This window comes from Littorina saxatilis, linkage group LG6 (genome assembly GCF_037325665.1).
Source record: "Littorina saxatilis isolate snail1 linkage group LG6, US_GU_Lsax_2.0, whole genome shotgun sequence".
Classification (NCBI taxonomy): domain Eukaryota; kingdom Metazoa; phylum Mollusca; class Gastropoda; order Littorinimorpha; family Littorinidae; genus Littorina; species Littorina saxatilis.
Window position 1 is genome coordinate 1,808,143 of NC_090250.1, and position 23,314 is coordinate 1,831,456.

At 43.8% G+C, this 23,314-nt stretch overlaps 1 protein-coding gene across 1 annotated transcript; it reads right to left on the bottom strand.

Annotated features, from left to right (window-relative positions):
* Positions 1–3,953: 3,953 nt before the first annotated feature.
* Positions 3,954–22,898, bottom strand: LOC138968302 (large ribosomal subunit protein uL6-like). The gene is made up of 4 exons (XM_070340863.1): positions 22,848–22,898; positions 22,403–22,608; positions 19,211–19,421; positions 3,954–4,104 (listed from the first exon to the last, which is right to left on the bottom strand). Exons 1-4 carry the CDS (start codon positions 22,891–22,893, stop codon positions 3,998–4,000), a joined length of 570 nt encoding a protein of 189 aa, XP_070196964.1. The 5' UTR covers positions 22,894–22,898; the 3' UTR covers positions 3,954–3,997.
* Between the last annotated feature and the right edge of the window lie 416 nt (positions 22,899–23,314).

Genomic DNA, 23,314 nt, shown 5'->3' on the forward strand with positions numbered 1-23,314 from the left:
ACTTAGACACAAAGCCTACCAAGAATCCACAGCTTGGCTGCTTCAAGTGAAGCGTGATGATTTAAAGGCACAGTGTAGCTCACAGCCTTCGTTTTGCGTTTTTGTTGCAGCTGAGTGCATTTACAGTTCAAAAATCCTTCTACGGTAGTAAATCAAACCCAAAACTACCCAACGACGACATCTGTGAAGCTCGACAGTTTCTTGTTCACGCGAGTGCATAAATTAACCTAGTTATTACGTGGTGTTTGGTCGGAGTTCGATTCAACTGAGTGATTCCGGCCTCCATTTTGTTTTACACAAACTCATGATGACGTCTGACATAGTTTGCTAGTGACGTGTCTTTTTGTGCATGATGTGGTGATCTACCTGATCTAAATTTAGATCCAAAAATAGGTCAAGACCAGCCGGGTCCGAGTACGAAATTAATTCGTAAAAAAAATCGCAGTTCTTGACTCTTCAGGTGCAAGTCAATGAAACTTGGTAGTTCTTCTAACGGATAGCTGCCTGAGGTATGACTAAAAGCCCCAGGGGCTCCGTGCACCTGGTTTTGACAAGTTCAGTACCTTTAACATGAGGTAAGAGAATCCTTTCTCAACACAGTCTATCCAGAATCCACAGCTTGGTTGCGTCCTGTAAAGCGTGATCTTTCTTTCTTTATTTGGTGTTTAACGTCGTTTTCAACAGTTCAAGGTTATATCGCGACGGGGGAAGGGGGGAGATGGGATAGAGCCACTTGTTAATTGTTTCTTGTTCACAAAAGCACTAATCAAAAATTTGCTCCGGGGGCTTGCAACGTAGTACAATATATGACCTTACTGGGAGAATGCAAGTTTCCAGTACAAAGGACTTAACATTTCTTACATACGGCTTGATTAAAATCTTTACAAACATTGACTATATTCTATACAAGAAACACTTAACAAGGGTAAAAGGAGAAATAGAATCCGTTAGTCGCCTCTTACGACATGCTGGGGAGCATCGGGTAAATTCTTCCATCTAACCCGCAGGGGGTGTAAAGCATGATGATTTAAAAAATAAATTTTGCAGATTGACATGGGTGTCACTAAGGCCACAAAAAAAGAGTTGTATGTTTCTGGTTACATGGCTACAAAAAATAGGGTAGGTAGGTAATTTTTGTTTTTTGTTTTTGGTCATGGTAGAAAATAACTATACAGTGACGCAAAGAGACTGGATCGACTTACTATACAAAGAGAAAGACAACACATTACAAGAACAAATGAGACAAAAGGGATGCGGGGTTATCCCCCTTGTGTCGTCTGCCGTCCGTTACTTTCGTTTTGACGCTTTTTTTTTTTTTTTACAAATGCAATAATAGTCTAGGGTCGACAGGAAAAAAATAGGTAGGGTCAGGTGACCAGAAACATACAACTTTTTTGCGTGGGCCTAATGCAATTATCAATTTAACAAAAATCCAACTGGGGATGTAAGCAGCCAGGCTGTCGAGTTTTGGTAGTGTCCAAGCAGCTTGTCTGCTTGTTGCTTTTATTTTGTTTTGAGTTTGTTGCAAGCGATTGTTGTTAGGTGTTAAATTTAGCTTTTTGAGTTAGTTGTTATCTCGAGATTTTTCTCAATCAAAGAGGGCCGATTTAAAAAAAAAAAAAAAGTTAACAAAAGAAGATCTGATCTCAGATAAAAGTAAAAGGCTGGACGGGTCTATGGTGGTTTACCAGATGGTCTAAGCAGGAAGGCATGTACCTTTAACACATCAAAACACACAACACTGAGCATAACATCTTTTTGTGTCACTCGCGTTGTCCTGAGCCAAATGCCGAGAGTAAATTAATTAATTACTGGGCACATGGCGTAAACATTGTCCACATTAACTTAAGATACCCAAGATAAGCTTGCGAGTCTAGTAAAATATGTGCACACATTTGAATTCATGACACTTTTTTTTTAAGTGATACCAACTTTGTCCCCTCTCTAAAGCACTTTTTTATATTTAGTCAAGTTTTGACTAAATATTTTAACGTAGAGGGGGGAATCGAGACGAGGGTCGTGGTGTATGTGTGTGTGTCTGTGTGTGTGTCTGTGTGTGTGTGTAGAGCGATTCAGACCAAACTACTGGACCGATCTTTATGAAATTTTACATGAGAGTTCCTGGGATTGATATCCCCGAACGTTTTTTTCATTTTTTTGATAAATGTCTTTGATGTCATATCCGGCTTTTCATGAAAGTTGAGGCGGCACTGTCACGCCCTCATTTTTCAACCAAATTGGTTGAAATTTTGGTCAAGTAATCTTCGACGAAGCCCGGACTTCGGTATTGCATTTCAGCCTGGTGGCTTAAAAATTAATCAATGACTTTGGTCATTAAAAATCGGAAAATTGTAAAAAAAAAAGAAAAATTTATAAAACGATCCAAATTTACGTTCATCATATTCTCCATCATTTTCTGATTCCAAAAACATATAAATATGTTATATTTGGATTAAAAACAAGCTCTGAAAATTAAATATATAAAAATTATTATCAAAATTAAATTGTCGAAATCAATTTAAAAACACTTTCATCTTATTCCTTGTCGGTTCCTGATTCCAAAAACATATAGATATATGTTTGGATTAAAAACACGCTCAGAAAGTTAAAACAAAGAGAGGTACAGAAAAGCGTGCTATCCTTCTTAGCGCAACTACTACCCCGCTCTTCTTGTCAATTTCACTGCCTTTGCCATGAGCGGTGGACTGACGATGCTACGAGTATACGGTCTTGCTGAAAAATGGCATTGCGTTCAGTTTCATTCTGTGAGTTCGACAGCTACTTGTCTTGACTAAATGTTGTATTTTCGCCTTACGCGACTTGTTTTTGTGTGCACTACCAATGAACTAGGTGTCCCCGATGTAAAAATGGCTGATGAATGCAATAAAAGCAAAAAGAACACTTCATCAGTGATGGGGTGATCACAAAACCAAACTGTGCGAGTCATTTTGGTTTTATTGCCAAGTCGAATGCATGTTGTTTGTTCTTAAATATAGAACATCAAAGGCACCATATGGGAAAATTTTCTGATGATTTGGTCCGTTGGACATTAAAAGCTCAAATGTGTAAGGTATTCCTGGTGTGTGGTCACATAATTACAACCACCAACCTTAATTGTATAGCTCTTGGGACGATGTTAGACATTATCCCTTTAAACGACAACCAGCTTCAGTCAATCAACAATTTGTCAATAGACCCTATCGGTATTCCAAGCTCTCGTAATCTCTCGCAAACTTCCGAGCATAGCAAAGCATGCGGTACAGCGATCTCGTGCAAGCTGCACAAGCCAAGGTTCGAAGTTCTCGCGATGTTCAAAGCATAACAAAGAGCGTGTCTCGCGAGAGCTGCTCAGATACCGAAAAGGTCTATAGGATAGAGGGCAAAAGTTGTATCACTTTTAAAATGTTAATTTTTTGTCAATAATTTGAAAGTTACATTTATTTTGATAAAACTTTGTATACAAGCTCATCTTAGTTATTTACATTAGTGTGTGCAAACTTTTATGAAGACAGGTTGATAAACACTAGAGATAGTGCTACACAGTGTCTGTGGGACAAGTTCCTACAATCACCAGAAAATACATGCAACACTTCTGTATGGACTGCACCATTACAGTATTATTAATTTTGTCATACTTAAATAAGAAATAGTCTAGTTCGTGTCTTGTGCTCTTTCCTACTTTAGGTTTTACACAGTTACACTATGTGATAACAAGACATAGAATGCATGCATTCTGGTTTTTTTCTCAAAACGCTTTGTAAGCATAAAATAAATATTGTCAGTTTCACATTCAATCTGTTCTGGGTATTTTTTGCATGATTAAATGTACGTCAGTAAACTTTACCTTTTGCAACAGGCAGAGATTGTTCAGTTTGCAAAGCCTGTTGTTACATATGAGCACACACAAACACACACACACAGACGATCTACATCAAATGCAGAAAAGCAAAGTGCACTTCTTCAGACCAGCAAATTTATTGAACTTATGAACAGTGTTTTAGTTTTCCTCCTGGACGATGGTGGTTTTGTCGGACACGTAGATGCCGTCCAAGAACTTCCTGATGTCCTTCTTCTTCACCGTGGTGGACTGCTGGATCAGGGCAGCTGAAAATAAACCACAATACTTGGTGAAAACTTCAATACAGGGGAACCCCCTTTTAACACTTAGGCTGGTTGTCGAGACATATGTCGCGCTACTTTACGTATACTGTCACCTGGTTGACACGACATATGTCGGGCTACTGGCTCAGTCTGTTTGGTCGGATCCGATTACCTCCCATGGATGCGAAAACCTATATGACCGTTTTTCTTTATTTTTATCTCTGTTAATTCACCAGTGGCTATGTAACATGAGTTACAGAATTGCACCAGTGTAAGGGTTAAGAGAATACTTTGTTAAAGGTTCACCAATACAGGGGGAACCCCCCTTTTAAGACCTAAAAATCTGAGAAAATCAGGTCTTGAAAAGGAGGAAGTCTTAACCCTTACACTGGTGCAATTCTGTAACATGTTACATAGCCACTGGTGAATTAACAATAACAGAGAGAAACATAACAAACAAGAAGAGCAAACGCTCGATCGAGTCACTTTCGCAGTTCTGAATATTATATGAGGCATCAGATGGACAGGAAGAAATTGCTATTCACAACACAATGAGTCACGTTCACATAAAATTTGAGCCCGGTCACTTTTATAGTTTCCGAGAAAAGCCCAACGTTAAGTTGTGTGTTGCCGAACAGAAAAGGCTAGTTATCTCCCTTTGTTTTCTGATAACGTTCGTAAAAGGCTACAGATGTAAATACTTTGATGTAAAGAATAATCCTACAAAGTTTCAATCACATCCGATGAACTTTGTCAAAGATATAAAATGTCTAATTTTTCCTTTGACGCTGACCTGTGACCTTGAAAAAGGTCAAAGGTCAACGAAACCATCGTTAAAGTGTAGAGGTCATTGGAGGTCACGACTAAACAAAATATGAGCCCGATCGCTTTGATAGTTTCCGAGAAAATATATAAAATGTCTAATTTTTCCTTTGACGCTGACCTGTGACCTTGAAAAAGGTCAAAGGTCAACGAAACCATCGTTAAAGTGTAGAGGTCATTGGAGGTCACGACTAAACAAAATATGAGCCCGATCGCTTTGATAGTTTCCGAGAAAAGTCCAACGTTAAGGTGGTGTCTACGGCCGGCCGGCCGGCCGGACAGACTAACACTGACCGATTACATAGTCACTTTTTCTCAAGTGACTCAAAAACGGTCATATACTGATATAGGTTTTCGAAGCCATGGGAGGTAATCGGAACCGACCAAACAGACTGAGCCAGTAGCGCGACATATGTTGTGACAACCAGGTGACAGTATACGTAAAGTAGCGCGACATATGTCGCGACAACCAGCCTAAGGGTTAAAATGGGGATAATTTTTTTTACAGAGGTTATGAACTGAAAATCTGAGAAAACAGGGTCTTTCTTTTTTTTCTTTATTTGGTGTTTAACGTCGTTTTCAACCACGAAGGTTATATCGCGACGGGGAAAGGGGGGGGAGATGGGATAGAGCCACTTGTCAATTGTTTCTTGTTCACAAAAGCACTAATCAAAAATTTGCTCCAGGGGCTTGCAACGTAGTACAATATATTACCTTACTGGGAGAATGCAAGTTTCCAGTACAAAGGACTTAACATTTCTTACATACTGCTTGACTAAAATCTTTACAAACATTGACTATATTCTATACAAGAAACACTTAACAAGGGTAAAAGGAGAAACAGAATCCGTTAGTCGCCTCTTACGACATGCTGGGGAGCATCGGGTAAATTCTTCCCCCTAACCCACGGGGGGTTCTTCCCCCTGACCCGCGGGAGGTTCTTCCCCCTGACCCGCGGGGGTTCCTTCCCCCTGACCCGCGGGGGGTTCTTCCCCCTGACCCGCGGGGGGTTCTTCCCCCTGACCCGCGGGGGGTAAACAGGGTCTTAAAAGTGAGGGAGTTGTCTTAAGTTAAAACACAATGTTCTGAAATAACTCCGTCGGATTAGTACAGGTTGTGGAAGAGTGAATACCCTTGCCAAAACCTCAGACAAACCTGACAGATGCTCTTTTTATATTTAGTCAAGTTTTGACTAAATATTTTAACATCGAGGGGGAATCGAAACGAGGGTCGTGGTGTATGTGCGTGCGTGTGTGTGTGTGTGTGTCTGTGTGTGTGTGTAGAGCGATTCAGACTAAACTACTGGACCGATCTTTATGAAATTTGACATGAGAGTTCCTGGGTATGAAATCCCCGAACATTTTTTTCATTTTTTTGATAAATGTCTTTGATGACGTCATATCCGGCTTTTCGTGAAAGTTGAGGCGGCACTGTCACGCCCTCATTTTTCAACCAAATTGGTTGAAATTTTGGTCAAGTAATCTTCGACGAAGCCCGGACTTCGGTATTGCATTTCAGCTTGGTGGCTTAAAAATTAATTAATGACTTTGGTCATTAAAAATCTGAAAATTGTAAAAAAAAATAAAAATTTATAAAACGATCCAAATTTACGTTTATCTTATTCTCCATCATTTGCTGATTCCAAAAACATATAAATATGTTATATTTGGATTAAAAACAAGCTCTGAAAATTAAATATATAAAAACTATTATCAAAATTAAATTGTCAAAATCAATTTAAAAACACTTTCATCTTATTCCTTGTCGGTTCCTGATTCCAAAAACATATAGATATATGTTTGGATTAAAAACACGCTGTTAGGAAACGCTATCGTTGCTGAGCTTTGGTTCGGTTTTGTGTGTTGCATGTAGTTGACTTATTTGTACTTTGTGGGAAAGTACCGATATTATATTTTGTAAACACAATATTTATGCTTGGACGAGAATGCAGGTGAACTTTCTAGTCCTGTCAAAACAAGTTGTTTATCACGCTGTTTGTAGTGTGAGTTCGTGGCGTTCGTTCGGATTAAGTGCGTCGGTGCTTTTGATGTGCGTCACAGAGAGAATGTTGCTAGTTTAGTCCATGCACGACTCGTATAATGTAGTTGTATCGTGTTCGGTCTGGAATATTCTCGAGATTGAGTATTTACTATATATGCCAGCGCGATTTGAATGTTAAAAAAGCTTCTATTTGAGTTCTGCTACGTTGTGCAGTTGTATGTATTGAATGCTGAATAAATCCTCGAACTCAATTTGACGAGTTGTTTTCTGTTGCTGCGAAGACGGGCGACGTAGAATAAAAGAACACAACTATACGACGTTTGAGAACTTGTGGCAATCTCAAGTGTCGTGTAACAATTGGGGGCCAAGCCGGGATCTACGTTTAACGCCAAGGGTTTTCCAGTAACAAGGACCAGTGTCAAGACAGTCACAGGAGGTAGCCATCAATCAGGTGTATCCTGAGGGATCAGTATTGAGACTACGGAACCGTGGATTCGGTGTGACTGGTGAAGAGTTTGGTAATCGCCGCAGCTCGGTACGGTGAGCGACGCCGGAGTGTATCGGGATTACAGAGGTTAGCTGCCGTTTGGACGAGACGGACTTCGTCGCGGAGCTAGTGCATTAATACTACGAAATACGACTGAGGTACGTCGTGTACGTATCGTGAGCAGAGTGCGCCGTCACGTTAGACGAGGAGGGTGGCAGCCTGCGTCTACGAAGGTGAACAGCGACGAGAGAAGCATCGGAGGTGCAGTAGAGACTGTGTTCTTTTAGAAGACTACATTCGTCTACGTTCGGGGCTGTGAAAAAATACAGACGAACGCACCGGAAAAGACCAGAATGGCTGAGTTCTGGGGAAAAGGAATTGAACTGGGACTAAAAGGCAAGCAGTTGACGGAGTTCGTCGAGTCCCAGACACGACTGCTGGCGCAGCGTGAAGAAAGACAAGCGCAGCGTGAAGAAAGACAAGCGCAGCGTGAAGAAAAAGAAAGAGAAAGAGAAGCACAGCGTGAAGAAAGGCAAATTGAGCTGAAACGCTTAGAGCTCCAAATAGAAATGGAGACGAAACGTTTAGAGCTTCAGACAGAAATGGTGCGTGTTCAAAATGAGCACGAGGCACCACGCCAAAGAGATAACCAGCAGCAAATGTTATACAGGGCACCGAAACTTCCAGCATTCGCTGACGGGAAGGACCAGATCGACTGCTACCTTGCAAGATTCGAGAGGTTCGCTGAGAGTGCTAGATGGCAGCGCGACGACTGGGCGATTCAACTCAGCGCACATTTGACTGGGGCAGCACTTGAGGTCTACACTAGACTCTCAAATGATGACGCCAGAGACTATGATGTGCTGAAGGAAGCTCTGTTGCGTTGCTACAACTTCACTGAAAGGGGCTACCGTCAACGCTTCCGCGAATGCCAGCCATTGTCTGGAGAGACACCGAGCCAGTTTGTGGAGCGCCTGTCGTCATACCTGCAGAAGTGGGTGGAGTTATCAGGTGAAGAGCAGTCATACGAGAGTCTGCGGGACTTGATCGTGAAGGAGCAGTTCCTTAATGCCTGCCCGAAGGACCTGGCGACCCGCTTGGAAGAGCAAAAACTGCGGGGTTTGAAGGACATTACTGATGCTGCTGAGCGTTATCTCATTGCTCATGGAAGGACCCTGGGGACGTCAAAGTCATCGAAACCTTTCCAGAAGAGCGGGAACCAGGCAAACCAACCTGCCAAGGGACAAACTGAGTCCGCACCATCATCCAATGAAGGGCAGAACATAACGTGTTTCCTTTGCAATGCCAAGGGCCACCGAGTCGCCAACTGTCCCCAAAAGAAAAATAACGGACATGTCAATGACAAAGCGCAAGAACATCGACGGAGATATTACGACAACAAGAGGCAAACGAGTGGCTCGAACCAACAAGTATGTGCGAGCAGCGTCATACTTCCAAGGGCTGCCGAGCAAGTGGCTACACCATCGGACGTGGAAGAATGTATTTCTGATGGCCAGCTTCTACTCGCCAATGGCAAGTCAATCTCTGTCGTCGCCAGCGCAGCTGTGTCAGTGTCGAACATGCCCGTGTCGAAGGGATTTGTTGAGAAGCAGGAAGTGACTGTTCTCAGAGATTCGGGCTGCAATGGAGTCATTGTCAAAGAGGATCTGGTGCCAACAGAGAAGTTCACTGGTGACTTCAAGTGGACGCTCATGGCTGACAGCAAATGCGTGAAGGCACCAGTGGTAAAAATCCAGATCGATACTCCATACTTCACCGGAGAAGTTGAGGCCGTCTGCCTGAAGAAGCCCTTGTACGATCTATTAATTGGGAACATTGGGGGTGCGAGACGTCCTGATGACCCTGATTTCGAATGGAGAATGGGCTCAGCTCAGCCTGCTGCTGAGGAGGAAGACCCACTGCCATTCGCGAATGAAGATATCAGCGAACTGTTACGAGATGACAGAGCAACTGTGCATCGCCGCGACCAGCCGCAGGTTGTAAGCGCTGTGACGACCAGAGCCCAGGCGAAGAAGGACAAAACAACTACGCCACTCAGGGTCACCAACAGTTCTGCAACTGCTGTCGTGGACAGGGATCGGCTGATTCAGCTACAGGAAGCTGATTTGACCTTGACAAAGTACAGGAGTCGTCCTGTCAAGGAGATGACTAAGGGCGAAGGCACTGTGCAATTTGAAGTGAAGGCCAAGATTCTGTACAGAGTGTTCCAGCACGCGAGAGTCAACGGTGGGAAGCCATTACGTCAAGTTCTGGTGCCTCAACCACTTAGGCGCCAGGTGATGGAGGTGGCCCACGACTCCATTATGGGAGGTCACCTGGGTGTCAAGAAGACATCAGACAGAATCCAGGCTGCGTTTTACTGGCCAGGACTGCATGCAGATGTGATTCGATTCTGCCGATCGTGCGATATTTGCCAGAAAACCATACCTCGAGGAAGGGTCCCGAAAGTGCCGTTGCAGAAGATGCCTTTGATCGACCGACCTTTCAAGAGGGTGGCCATTGACCTCATCGGCGAGATCAAACCGCCAAGTGAAGCGGGTCATCGTTGGGTACTGACCCTGGTAGACTATGCAACCAGGTACCCAGAAGCCGTGCCTCTGAAGAAAATTGACACCGAGACTGTTGCCGAGGCACTTGTGGACATTTTCAGCAGAATTGGGGTTCCTGAAGAGATCCTCACAGACCTGGGGACACAGTTTGTCTCTGAATGCATGGAAGAGGTCAACAGGCTGCTGAGCATTCGTCACTTGACTACGACACCCTATCACCCGATGTGCAATGGGCTGGTCGAAAAATTCAATGCGACGCTGAAGTCCACGCTGAAGAAACTATGCAGTGAGCAGCCAAGGCAGTGGCATCGCTACATCAATGCCTTGCTATTTGCATACAGGGAGGTGCCACAGGAGTCCACTGGATTCTCCCCGTTCGAGCTGATGTACGGGCGGACCGTGAGAGGCCCGATGCAGATACTAAAGGAATTGTGGACGAAAGATGTGGACACACCTGAAGTGAAGAACAGTTACCAGTACGTGTTCGAGTTGCGAGAGAAACTGGAGGAGACTCTCGAGATTGCGAGAGAAAACTTGAGAAAGTCTCAGGATAGCGGAAAGCACTACTACGACCGCAAAGCCGTAAACAGGAAGTTTACACCAGGTAACAAAGTGCTGATACTGCTTCCCACTGATCACAACAAACTACTGATGCAGTGGAAAGGCCCATACGAGGTTGAGGCCGTGGTAGGGATCAACGGCTACAAGGTGAATGTCGGCAAGAAGTCCAAGATCTACCACGCTAACCTCCTGAAACTGTATGTGGAGAGACCTCCGGAAGCAGTACAGGTCGCAGCAAGTGTGGAAGAACCAGCCGAACTAGACGAGTTCGACGGCGAGGAACTACTGGAGTTGGGAGACCTCCACAAGAAAGAGGGAGTGGATGACGTCAAGTTAGGACCTGACCTGACAGAAGATCAGCAGAAGGAGCTGCATGATTTTATGGGCGACTTCACCCATAGGTTCTCTGATGTTCCAGGCTCTACGTCCTTGGTCGAACATGAAGTCCACCTCACATCTGACGTTCCTGTTCGCTCGAAACCATACCCTATCCCGTTTCAGGCTCGGGAATCCTTGAAGAAGGACATCGACAGCATGTTGAAGATGGGGGTCATCCGTGAGTCATCATCCCCTTACTCATCTCCCGTTGTTGTTGTCAAGAAGAAAGACGGTACAAACAGGGTATGCATTGACTTCAGGAAAGTGAATAAGATCACCGTGTTTGACCCTGAACCAATGCCGACGGCGGCTGATCTGTTCCGAAGGTTGACTGGCAGTAAGATCTTCTCAAAGATCGATCTCAGCAAGGGATATTGGCAGATTCCTGTGCGCGAAGAGGACATACCAAAGACTGCCTTTGCAACTCCAGACGGAACGTATGAGTGCCTGCGGATGCCTTTTGGCATGGTGAACAGTGGTGCTACCCTGAAGAGGGGAATGCGAAAAATGCTCAAAGGAATGAAGAATGTTGTGTACTACTGGGATGATCTGCTAGTCCACACGGAGACCTTTGAGGAGCATCTGGAGACTTTGAGGGAACTGTTTTCCCGCCTGACAAAAGCTAATCTGACCGTGAGACCCAGCAAGTGCATTTTGGGGACCGACAACGTTGACTTCATAGGTCATTCACTGAAGGAAGGTCAAAAGGGGCTTTTGTTGGAAAACGTCACCAAGATCCTCAATGCGCCACGTCCTGAAACCAAGAAGCAGGTGCGATCCTTCCTTGGATTGGCTGGGTACTACAGAGAGTTCATTCCAAACTTCGCCGCCATAACGGCGCCTTTGTCGGACATGACCCGAAAAGGATGCCCCAACCGAATACTCTGGGGACCAGCTCAGGAGAAGGCATATCAGACTGTGCGCGACCTGATGTCACGAGACCCGGTGCTACGCCTTCCTGATACCGCCAAAGAGTTCATCTTGCGTACAGACGCATCGGACGAAGGGATCGGCGCCATGCTGATGCAAGAGCATGGAGGTAAACCGTTTCCGGTCAGCTATGCCAGCAAGAAGCTGTCAGGAGCCGAGAAGAACTACTCGACCATGGAGAAAGAGTGTTTAGCCATCGTGTGGGGAATCAAGAAATTTGAACTCTACCTCCAAGGGGTGAAATTCGTGCTTCAGACTGATCACAAACCCCTCACCTACCTGAACTCTGCAAAGTTTGTGAATAATCGTATCATGAGGTGGGTGATGTACTTGCAGAACTTTGATATGCGAGTGGAATCGATCAAGGGTTCAGACAATGTTGGAGCAGATTTTCTCAGCCGAGTATGTGAGTAAAACTGTGTTCATTCTCCAACAGACTAATGTACATACCTGGATTTCAATCTGTTATGTATACATAATATGTGTACAGGTAGCGTTTCAATGATTGAAAGAAATTAGGTAAATTTCTTCTGGTGTTGGGGGTAATGTTAGGAAACGCTACCGTTGCTGAGCTTTGGTTCGGTTTTGTGTGTTGCATGTAGTTGACTTATTTGTACTTTGTGGGAAAGTACCGATATTATATTTTGTAAACACAATATTTATGCTTGGACGAGAATGCAGGTGAACTTTCTAGTCCTGTCAAAACAAGTTGTTTATCACGCTGTTTGTAGTGTGAGTTCGTGGCGTTCGTTCGGATTAAGTGCGTCGGTGCTTTTGATGTGCGTCACAGAGAGAATGTTGCTAGTTTAGTCCATGCACGACTCGTATAATGTAGTTGTATCGTGTTCGGTCTGGAATATTCTCGAGATTGAGTATTTACTATATATGCCAGCGCGATTTGAATGTTAAAAAAGCTTCTATTTGAGTTCTGCTACGTTGTGCAGTTGTATGTATTGAATGCTGAATAAATCCTCGAACTCAATTTGACGAGTTGTTTTCTGTTGCTGCGAAGACGGGCGACGTAGAATAAAAGAACACAACTATACGACGTTTGAGAACTTGTGGCAATCTCAAGTGTCGTGTAACACACGCTCAGAAAGTTAAAACAAAGAGAGGTACAGAAAAGCGTGCTATCCTTCTTAGCGCAACTACTACCCCGCTCTTCTTGTCAATTTCACTGCCTTTGCCATGAGCGCTGGACTGACGATGCTACGAGTATACGGTCTTGCTGAAAAATGGCATTGCGTTCAGTTTCATTCTGTGAGTTCGACAGCTACTTGACTAAATATTGTATTTTCGCCTTACGCGACTTGTTTTCTTTCTTTTTATCTTGTAGAGGCAAAGAACAGCCAAAATGTATGTTAATAAAATATAAAATACACATGTTCTCTATCAACCATCCAAACAAACAAATAAATATTAAAAAAAAAAAGATTTACTTCTAAAAGATTTTCCGGTTTTAACAGTTTTCAAAAACCGGACTTCCTGTGAGAACCGGAAAGGTGTTATTTGAAGTCTTATATCGCGCACGTATCTCCAGACTCGACTCAAGGCGCAGGGATAGATCTATTTATGCCGTGTGAGATGGAATATTTTACACAATACATCACGCATTCACATCAGCAAGCAGCCATTTCGGCGCATATCCTACTTTTCACGGCCTATTATTCCAAGTCACACGGGTATTTTGGTGGACATTTTTTATCTATGCCTATACAATTTTGCCAGGAAAGACCCTTTTGTCAATCGTGGGATCTTTAACGTGCACACCCCAATGTAGTGTACACGAAGGGACCTCGGTTTTTCGTCTCATCCGAAAGACTAGCACTTGAACCCACCACCTAAGTTAGGAAAGGGGGGAGAAAATTGCTAACGCCCTGACCCAGGGTCGAACTCGCAACCTCTCGCTTCCGAGCGCAAGTGCGTTACCACTCGGCCACCCAGTCCTCAGGTGTTAGCCCTGCTTTTTGGCCTGGAGAAGTGTCAGCCTTGCTTTCTGAACCCCTACGTCCTCTAGTTTCAAAGCACTTTTCTGTGAAATACTCCTTCAAATCTAAATAAGTAGAAATACAGGTGATAGTTACCAAGTCTAACTTACTAGTCTAACACGATCGCTCTACTTGTTGTAAACAACCTGTAAGTATAACCTGTAAGTATCAGGGGTGGGACTCTTGTGATGAAAAAAGAGGAAATCCTTTATTCTAGGGGGTTTGGGGGCATGCTCCCCCGATTTTTTTTTAAATGGTACATTAAAATCTGTGCAATCTGGTGCATTTTGAGACTAAAATTCAACTCGTTTGGATCAGGTAAAAAAGACATTCTCACCCCCCAAAAAAACCACTTTCACACAACAATGGTAACATTGTAATGGTGCATATTTACGTAATGAACCATGTATCCATAATCCAATACTGGCAATAGTATGATCCAAGTGACGCCCCAATGCATTGAAGCTCAAAATGACTTATCAGGAGTTTTCAGACAGCACAATTTAACTCTCAAGCCTCCAGTGTTCTGTTCCATCTTCACTTCTCTCCATATCATTCAGTCAACAAGTTATAGATACTGTGATGAATAGGACCCGGAAAAATAGATTACTCCATCGGAATTCGTAAGTTGTTTCCGCGGAAAAGTCCCACCACTGAAGTATAACTGTGTCCTTATGAATCAGACTGAAAGACAAAGGCCCCCCCCCCCACCCCCCCCAAAAGTGTTTTTTCCCCCTATGACAAGGCCAAACAATTTAGGGTCTGTAAGTTGATCCTTTTAGTTTTGTTTTTATTATTGAAGTTTGTTTTTAATTTTCACAAGCGTACAGTAAAACCTGCGAGCAAAGGACACCCTTGGGGAGCCTTGCCACTGTCCTTTGTAGCAAGGTGTCCTTTCTTTTGAATATGAATGCACCGACATTTTTTGGGAAGAAAAAAACCAGCCAAATAGTTTTATTTCATGTGTGTGCATGTAAATTATGTAAATAGAGTGTCTATGCATGTTTAGTTCTTTCATTTTCTTTCATTACATGTAATAATGCAGCACACACCAAGGAGAGTCATCAGTCACTGATTTTTTTTTGCCACAGTAATTATTAAAACTCAAAAAGTTTTGAAGCTCTCAAGTTTGTTTTGAGAGAGAGAGAGAGAGAGAGAGAGAGAGAGAGAGAGAGAGAGAGAGAGAGAGAGAGAGAGAGATAGAGAGAGAACGGAGAACGAGCGATAGAGCTCAGAGAGAGAACGACTGAGCGAGAGAGAACGGAGAACGAGCGATAGAGAGAGAACGAGCGAGTTAGAGAACGAGCGAGAGAGAGAGAGAACGACTAAGCGAGAGAGAGAGAGAACGACTGAGCGAGAGAGAGAGAGAGAGAGAACGACTGAGCGAGAGAGAGAGAGAGAGAGAACGACTAAGAGAGAGAGAGAGAGAGAGAGAACGACTGAGCGAGAGAGAGAGAACGAGCGAGAGAGGCACCGGATTCCCACTGACTCAGAATTTGTGAACGATCAGCTTTGATGTTGGAAATTTGCGTTCTTCCACTCAGCTCATCAGCCACTTTTCGAACTGAGAGCCCCTTGTCCAATTTCTTTATCACATCGACTCTTTCTTCTAAAGTCAGAAATTTCCGTTTTGACAAGATGAGACCACGATCGACGAAGGATGAGACGAAGATGCATCACAGTACAGAAAGTAGAAACCCCAACTTGTTTTTGTTTGTGAGTTCAGTTCAATTCACGGCATCGACCAATGAGCGTGCACCATACAAAAATCAATCTTTCAAGTGCTGTCGTTGGCTTACAAAATAAGCTTCTCGCGCGTTCACATCGCCAGCGAGATTGTATTTGCAGAACCAAGATGGCGGACCGTTGTTGACAGGTAACGAACCAAATCGGGACCAAAAAAGAGTGTCCGCGTCCGCGCCTTTGAGGTGTTCGCTCTTTAAAGGTGTTTTTAAGTGTAAAATACATCCGTCCTCACTTGAAGTGTCCGTTATGCAAAGGTGTCCGCCGAATTAAGGGTCCGCTGGATGCAGGTTTTACTGTACTTGTCTTTTTATTTTTTTATTGGCTGGACACTGTGCGAACTGTGTTCCCCAGATCACGGAGAAGATGAACTTTTCTTGCAAAGTCTGCAAACTTTAAATTTTGTCCCTTTTACCAACATTTTTGTTTGGGTCAAAAAAGTCGTGGGGTTGGAAGGAAAAGATAGGGTAGGTCAGGAAATTGGAGACAAGCAATTTGTGTGGGGGTTGTGGATATGGTAATGGTAACAGGCTGAAGCAAGATTGCACCTGCTGGTATCTACCATCAAATACACAAGATGCCAGAGATTAACAAGAACAAGAAACAAAGTCCATGTTTCTCATTCCCCGCCTGACCACAGTTTATTTGTTTTCGACCCCACAACTTTTTTCGTGAGCAGATTTACAAGGACAGTTACTGTTCTCTGACATCCAGGGGACACAGCTCATGTGATGTCCTGCCAATAAAAATATCAATGCATCTGTGTAAATGAAAAATTCAATAACAAAAATATAAATCAATAGAAAGCAACCGTCCTTCCGACCTAAATTTCTTTTGCCTAGTCGTCAAAAATAACAGACCTACGAACTTCAATTTTGTGTGCCTTATCAAAAACTTTCTTTCTTTCTTTATTTGGTGTTTAACAAGGGTTAAAGGAGAAACAGAATCCGTTAGTCGCCTCATACGACATGCCCAAATAAGGATGTGGAAAAGAAGACTTTTGGTAAGTGAAATAAAGGTGATGGATCCAGTCAGGTAGAAATAAGACAAGAAAAGAATTGGAAAACTGCAGGGAATAGTAGGGAGAGTTTTCTTGGAAGGAAATATAGGTGAAAGGACTGGTAAGGCAGAAATAAGACAAAAGAAGAGAAGAAACAGAACCGTTAGTCGCCTCTTACGACATGCTGGGTAGCATCGGGTAAATTCTTTCTAGTCCCAACCAATATGGGACTCCCCCTACAGACATGAGACCAGCAAATGTTCAAAAAGTAGGAAAGTGAGCCGGGGCTTAGGCCCCTGGTGGGGTCCAGGGGCAACGCCCCCGGTAGGGGGTTCAGGAGGGCTTCGCCCCCCTGACGGAAAATGAATGTTAGAATTATAAAGGCCATTTTGGGGCCTCTCCTGATAGCAAAAAAATGAGATCATGCCTTTTTAAAAAGCTATAAAACCCAAAAGAATAATATGTTTTAGCATTTTAAACAAAAGTGTGATTTATAACAATCACACACACACAAAACTTTCCCCTTATTTTTTCAGTTGCTAATGAAAGATGAAACACCCGACTACGTTCTCATCAACTAATTTCGGTGGTGCACTCGCCCTATCGCAAAAAGAAACAAGAAGAGCAAACGCTCGATCGCGTCACTTTCGCAGTTCTGAATATTATATGAGGCATCAGATGGACAGGAAGAAATTGCTATTCACAACACAATGCATACCTGAAGCATACCTGTGACCTTGAAAAAGGTCAAAGGTCACCAAAGCAGACGTCAAAGTGTAGAGGTCACTGGGAGTCACGTTCACATAAAATTTGAGCCCGGTCACTTTTATAGTTTCCGAGAAAAGCCCAACGTTAAGTTGTGTGTTGCCGAACAGAAAAGGCTAGTTATCTCCCTTGTTTTTCTGATAACGTTCGTAAAAGGCTACAGATGTAAATACTTTGATGTAAAGAATAATCCTACAAAGTTTCAATCACATCCGATGAACTTTGTCAAAGATATAAAATGTCTAATTTTTCCTTTGACGCTGACCTGTGACCTTGAAAAAGGTCAAAGGTCAATGAAACCATCGTTAAAGTGTAGAGGTCATTGGAGGTCACGACTAAACAAAATATGAGCCCGATCGCTTTGATAGTTTCCGAGAAAAGTCCAACGTTAAGGTGGTGTCTACGGCCGGCCGGCCGGACAGACTAACACTGACCAATTACATAGAGTCACATTTTCTCAAGTGACTCAAAAAATGACAAAAGTTCGCTTGCATTTATTTTATAGAATTCTCGCGACCTGGCGAAAAAAATGTCGATGCACCTCTAGCCCTATGTATCTGCTAGTGGTACCGGTCAGTATCCTCCACAACCAACCACTCAAAACGACGTACTTTGCCGTAACCTGACCCTGGGGTCCGGAGCCAAATCGCCGACCAGATTTTTGAGTGGGCGTGGTTTGCAGCGAGAGTTATCTTTTCCTAGCTTGCCCCATGCATAGATGCTACTCACACCAAGTCCGTATTTCACCACGCAGTGGCCGTTGGCGCACCATGTGCACACGGCCTGACCGGGAATGGATATCTTGGCGATACTGTCGCCAATGAGCTGGCGCCTTTCTTTCTTGTTGATAGTGACAGTCACTTCTTCTGACAGCCAGTTGGCTTTCCACTTGTTTTTCACACTTTGGTCGTCGATCGACAAAACAATACGGAATCCAGACGCCATGATGCTACCTTTTTCACCTTCGGCGTTTGGAGATCGGCAGCCAATCAAAACAACCCACAAACCGCCATCGGTGAATAATTAAGCCCCGGCAATAATCGTCGGAGATCGACAGCCAATCCATGGGTGGGAGCCCAAAATTGTTCCAAGACTGAACTTTTTTTAAGGCCGGGGTCCAGGGGCCGCCAAGGCCCCGGCGGGGTCCAGGGGCAGCGCCCTGGTGGGGGGTCCAGGGGGGCGAAGGCCCCCGGCCGAAAACGAATTTTATGAATTTAAAAGGGTTTCTCTGGCCTCTCCTGAGTTTAATTCTGATAAATAAGAACCTTGTTGGAGATACAAAAAGTAACAAAAACTAAAAATTTTAGGGACCTGGCAAGCATTAGAAACAACAAAAAGTGCACTATCAGTCCATTTGGCATAACACAGTATGAGATGACTATCAATGAGGGCGCAAAAAAAAAAAAAAAAAAAAAAAAAAAAAAGGTCAAAATTTCTCTGAGACGGAAATCCGTCTGAGACGGAGGAACTCCCACCCATGCCAATCAAACGCGACCCATGATACTGCTATGTGTTCACGCGAGTGCTGGGGTGCGAATGCACTGACTTCAGACAGCTTCAGCTGAACGGTTCATACGGTTCTGAACTTATGGGTTCACGCGAGTGCTGGGGTGCGAATGCACTGACTTCAGACGCAGACAGCTTCAGCTGAACGGTTCATACCACCACCCCCCTCCCCCCTTTTTTCTCAACGAATTTGCATCGATCTCAAGAATGGTCTGTGAGCTAAGGAAAATATCGGAATTCCGATAAAAATCGGACCAGTCCCATGTCTGCCCCTAACCCGCGGGGGGTCTTATCAAAAACAAACAACCATTTACATGTATATATTATTTGGGGGGAGGGGGCCGAAGCAAGAAGCTACCTGATCTGGAGACCAGTTCGATGTCATTGCCCTCGATGAGGAACTCGTCCTTGTTGGCGGACGCCTTGCAGGTGACGCCGGGCAGCATCGCAACACGTCGCGTGAACTTCTCACCCAGGAAGTTGCGCACCTCCACGACTGTGTTGTTCTCAGTGATCACCACGTTGATGGGGAAATGGGCGTAGACAGCGCGCATCTTGTACATGAAACCCTGTAGACCACCACACACATTTCAAGATGAAATAGACAAATTCTGACACAATGTTTTCCATTCCAGTTGCAAGTCACGGCTGTTCCGATGGCCCCTTTTTTGCTGCTTTAGCTGGCCAGGCAGACCGCGCAAAGTATAGCACCGAGCCCTTACCGCTTCCAGCTGCAGGCTGTAACCTAACACCTCAGCCCAGCCCTATCTGAGAACTTTCCCTCTTATTTCCTTCTTGCGTGCGTGTGTCCGGGGAAGTGCTGTGTGTGTTTTTTCACAATTTGGTGTGTTTAAATCATCTTCGCTCTGGACTGCAAGTTGTGTTTGTGTTCATACTCTGGAATTTTGTCTATGAATGGTTGTTCCTTGAAGTGAAAGAGAAATGGGGCACGCTCTCCATTGTGTTTTATTTCTAGGAGGATGTGATTAGGTGTTGCTTCTCTCTTTCTGAATTTTTTACTCATAATATGACTTGGACATATCAACGATGTGTGGTGTTAAAAAATGTTACCCTGCGTCAACATTCAAGTTTTAATTACCTTCAAACTTTGGATATCATTGAGTGAATGGTATTTCTATCCAACAGAAGGAAAATGGGGCTAGCTCTGCCTTGTGTTTTATTTCTATGAGGATGTTTCTAATCAAGTGTTGTTTCTCTCTTTGATACTAGTACTTATAGTACGATGTGGACATATCTGCGATGTGTGTTGTTATAAAATGTTACCCGGCGGCCAAACCCCACTTTCAGTTACCTTCAAACTTTGGATTTTATTGTGTGAATGAAAGTTCTATCACACAGAAGTGAAATTGTGTGTTTTATTTCCTGGACGTTTAACCTGCTTGTACTTATTGGCTTGTGTGTCGCTTCCCACATTTCTCGTAGCTGGAGTACTGTGAGTATGGCTTCACAGGCGCATGTAGAAAGCCTTCACTTTGAGAGACTCCAAGCTCTCTGCAGAATATGTGGAGAAAGATCGAAGAGAAAGTACGACTCTAACCCAGCAAAATTGTGCATAAAGTATGAGTCGGATCTAGCAAGGTTTTACGGCCTAAACATCGCAGAAGAAACGAATGCCGATTTTTTCTCACGGACTTTCTGTTCCAAATGTTATCATGTGGCGGTATTCGCCAAAACGGTCAAGTGTTATCCCCTCAGAAAATAACTTAAAATCATCAGAGAACTGACACTAGTATTGGTTGGAGCAGAGGAGCAGACAATCGAGACCCTCTAAATAAATTGGTTGTGTGCCAGTGTTTAATACACGGATTCTATCAATTGGATTACCTAACCAGGATGGAGTAGCCTTTGACTTCCCGTACGCGTAGTTAAAGAATAACGGAACTCAGCTTTCGGCGAGTCAGTGTTTCATACCAGATGTGTGTGTGTGTGTCTATATTCATGTGACAGATACCGTGGCCTCATTCTTCAATCCTCTCTCTCTCTCTTCTTTCTCATTCAAACGCACGCACGCACGCAAGAACGTACGCACGTCGCACGCGCGCCCGCACACACACACTGGCACGCACCGCTGACGCACAAACCACGTACACACACACTGACTGTTGGCAAGCATCTCTTTTTGTTTGTTTCACCCTTGTTTATTGTGTTTTCAGTATTTGTGTTTATTTTATGCTTGACTTGTCTGTTTTATTTTAATGTTTGCTATCCACATCGTGTGATAAATGTTTCTCCTCTCCGAGTCAGTGTAGTTTCTGCACGCCGTTTTGGTAATCCTTATTTTTTTAACTGGTGTATTGTGCGCGATTTGCGGATTTGTTTGTATTCCATTCATATGCTGTTGAAGTGTTGTGGGCGTTATTGTCTGTATATGTTATGTTGTGTCTATGTACGCCTACAAGAATTTGCATTCGCGCTCTGCCAGTACAAGTCCGAACTTTATTGGGTGTGCCTGTGGTCTGCTGGTAGGCGAGCACAGATAATGAACATTCCTCCAGTAAGCCGCCGCTGCTAGGTAGAGTAAAGCGCTTCTTTGGTCTCTGGCAACGTTGAACTGCGCTGATATGCCTCGCAGCACAACGCAAACGGCGATGCGCAGACAAAGTCTTTGGTAGTGCGGGCTAACAGTCTGCAAGCAGTGATATCGCGCCGCTGGCTATTTTTACCACTCCCCATCGCGGGCCTTAAAAACAAGCCAGGAACAGCCGTGAAGTAACCTTTTGTACTTCGAGTCCAGTAACAAAACTTGCTATGTACAAGCAGTACACCCGCCCCCGAGGTGTAAATAGTTATGCATGGATGGCATGTAAAAAGCGAGTGGCGTCTACAGCGAGGTACACAGTATGCACGAGTGGCGTCTACACGCATGTAAATTTAGACATGCTCCGGAGGTCGTCTAAACGATTTAGTTGCCGACTACAGCAAACAGAATGGCACTTCCATGTTTTCAACCATCGAACTCGACGAATTTTGCCCCGTAATCGACTTTAACGAGACGGAAAGCAATCGTTGGAAGGGCTGGACGAAAAATAGAGATTCACTTTCGTCATTTTATTTCGCAACCAAGTTCGATGAGATTCGTGAACAAATCAAAAATTTGTTTAAGCGCAAAGTTGCACTGACACATGTTACACAGGTGCCGTCTTTATCACCAGTGCTGGACTGATTGTGTAACCTCTGCGAACGCCAAGAAGAAGAAGAAGAAGAAGAAGAAGAAGAAGGTGCCGTCTTGACTTTCAGCTTTTACGCGACAGCCACCCTCTTGCTTCTTTCATCCTTTTCTGTACACTAGCAGTCTCCATAGTTAAAGTTGTTTTAACTGGTCGGCAATGTGTTTCCTGTTGGACAATGTGTTTCCTGTTTGTCCGAGTTTTTTTAGCGGGGCGCATCTTCCTTCTGCTTGTAAATCTTGGAGTTATTTATGGAAAATGTCTCGTGCATGCATAATCCTAATAAAGCTTAGCGCCCCCCCCCCCCCGGTTTCATATTGTTATGAAATCAACTAAATTAAATTTTTTGTTTTTTGACTTACCAGTGTGACCCCCTTCTGCATATTTTCGACGTGGGAGCAGACCGTGTTGACAGCGGCCAACTCTCTGCGGTTTCCGAACCACTTCTCCACCTTGAGCGTCTCCTTGTTGGTCATCATCATGTCCACCGGCAGGTGACGGAAGTGACGTGTCAGGATACCGCGAGGTCCCCTTACCGTCACTCTGCGCGACTTAACTGCGATGGACACTGGAACAGTAACGATTAACATTCTTGTTAGTAAGCACATATGAAAGAAATAAAATAATCACTCACAATGAAAAGCTTTTTGCATTTAAGGGAGAAACTTAATGAAACGTGTCGAAGTATTATTAAGCTTTTTTGGTACCCCTGTACCTGTTCTGTGGCATTCTGGCAACTAAATATTAGATGAGGAACTCGGTTCCCAAAATCTGTGGCAAACCTACATCGAGATAAAGATCACGTACCTCCATCTTTGGACTTCACCGTCTGAGATGAGTTGATCGTCTTCATTTTGCCTGGAAACACAAACAAAAAATACCATGCACTTTGCAGTTGGACTGTAGGCCTAAGGTCCATTAGTTGTACACAGCCAACTAAGCAAAACCTCAACACACACAGTTTTCTGAAGATTATCTAGCAGATAATATCACCACATGTGGTTTTATTGTAAAAGATACGACAACGAAATACCCACTGGAACTGAATCCGTAATAAGTAAACCAAAACAGCGTGAATCACATGATTCCCTCGAAATGCACAGCCCTTTCTCCACTACTGTGTTAGCTAATACATTCCACAACATATCAAACTGAGAGAAAAAACATTTTTCTTTGCAGATGTTCGGCTATTATTATAGATGAATGGATTTTATTGCGATCTATCTGGATTTCTAATGTCTATTCGTTTTCGTTTTGACCCACCGTCTCGGCAT

What these genes read in the sequence shown, in the direction of transcription:
- LOC138968302 (XM_070340863.1), bottom strand. Translation starts at nt 22,893, where the DNA reads ATGAAGACGATCAACTCATCTCAGACGGTGAAGTCCAAAGATGGAG. An exon ending in GGTGAAGTCCAAAGATGGAG is followed by an intron (nt 22,609 to 22,847) that starts GTACGTGATCTT and finishes TTACTGTTCCAG; the next exon opens with TGTCCATCGCAGTTAAGTCG. An exon ending in CGAACTGGTCTCCAGATCAG is followed by an intron (nt 4,105 to 19,210) that starts GTAGCTTCTTGC and finishes GTTTATTTTCAG; the next exon opens with CTGCCCTGATCCAGCAGTCC.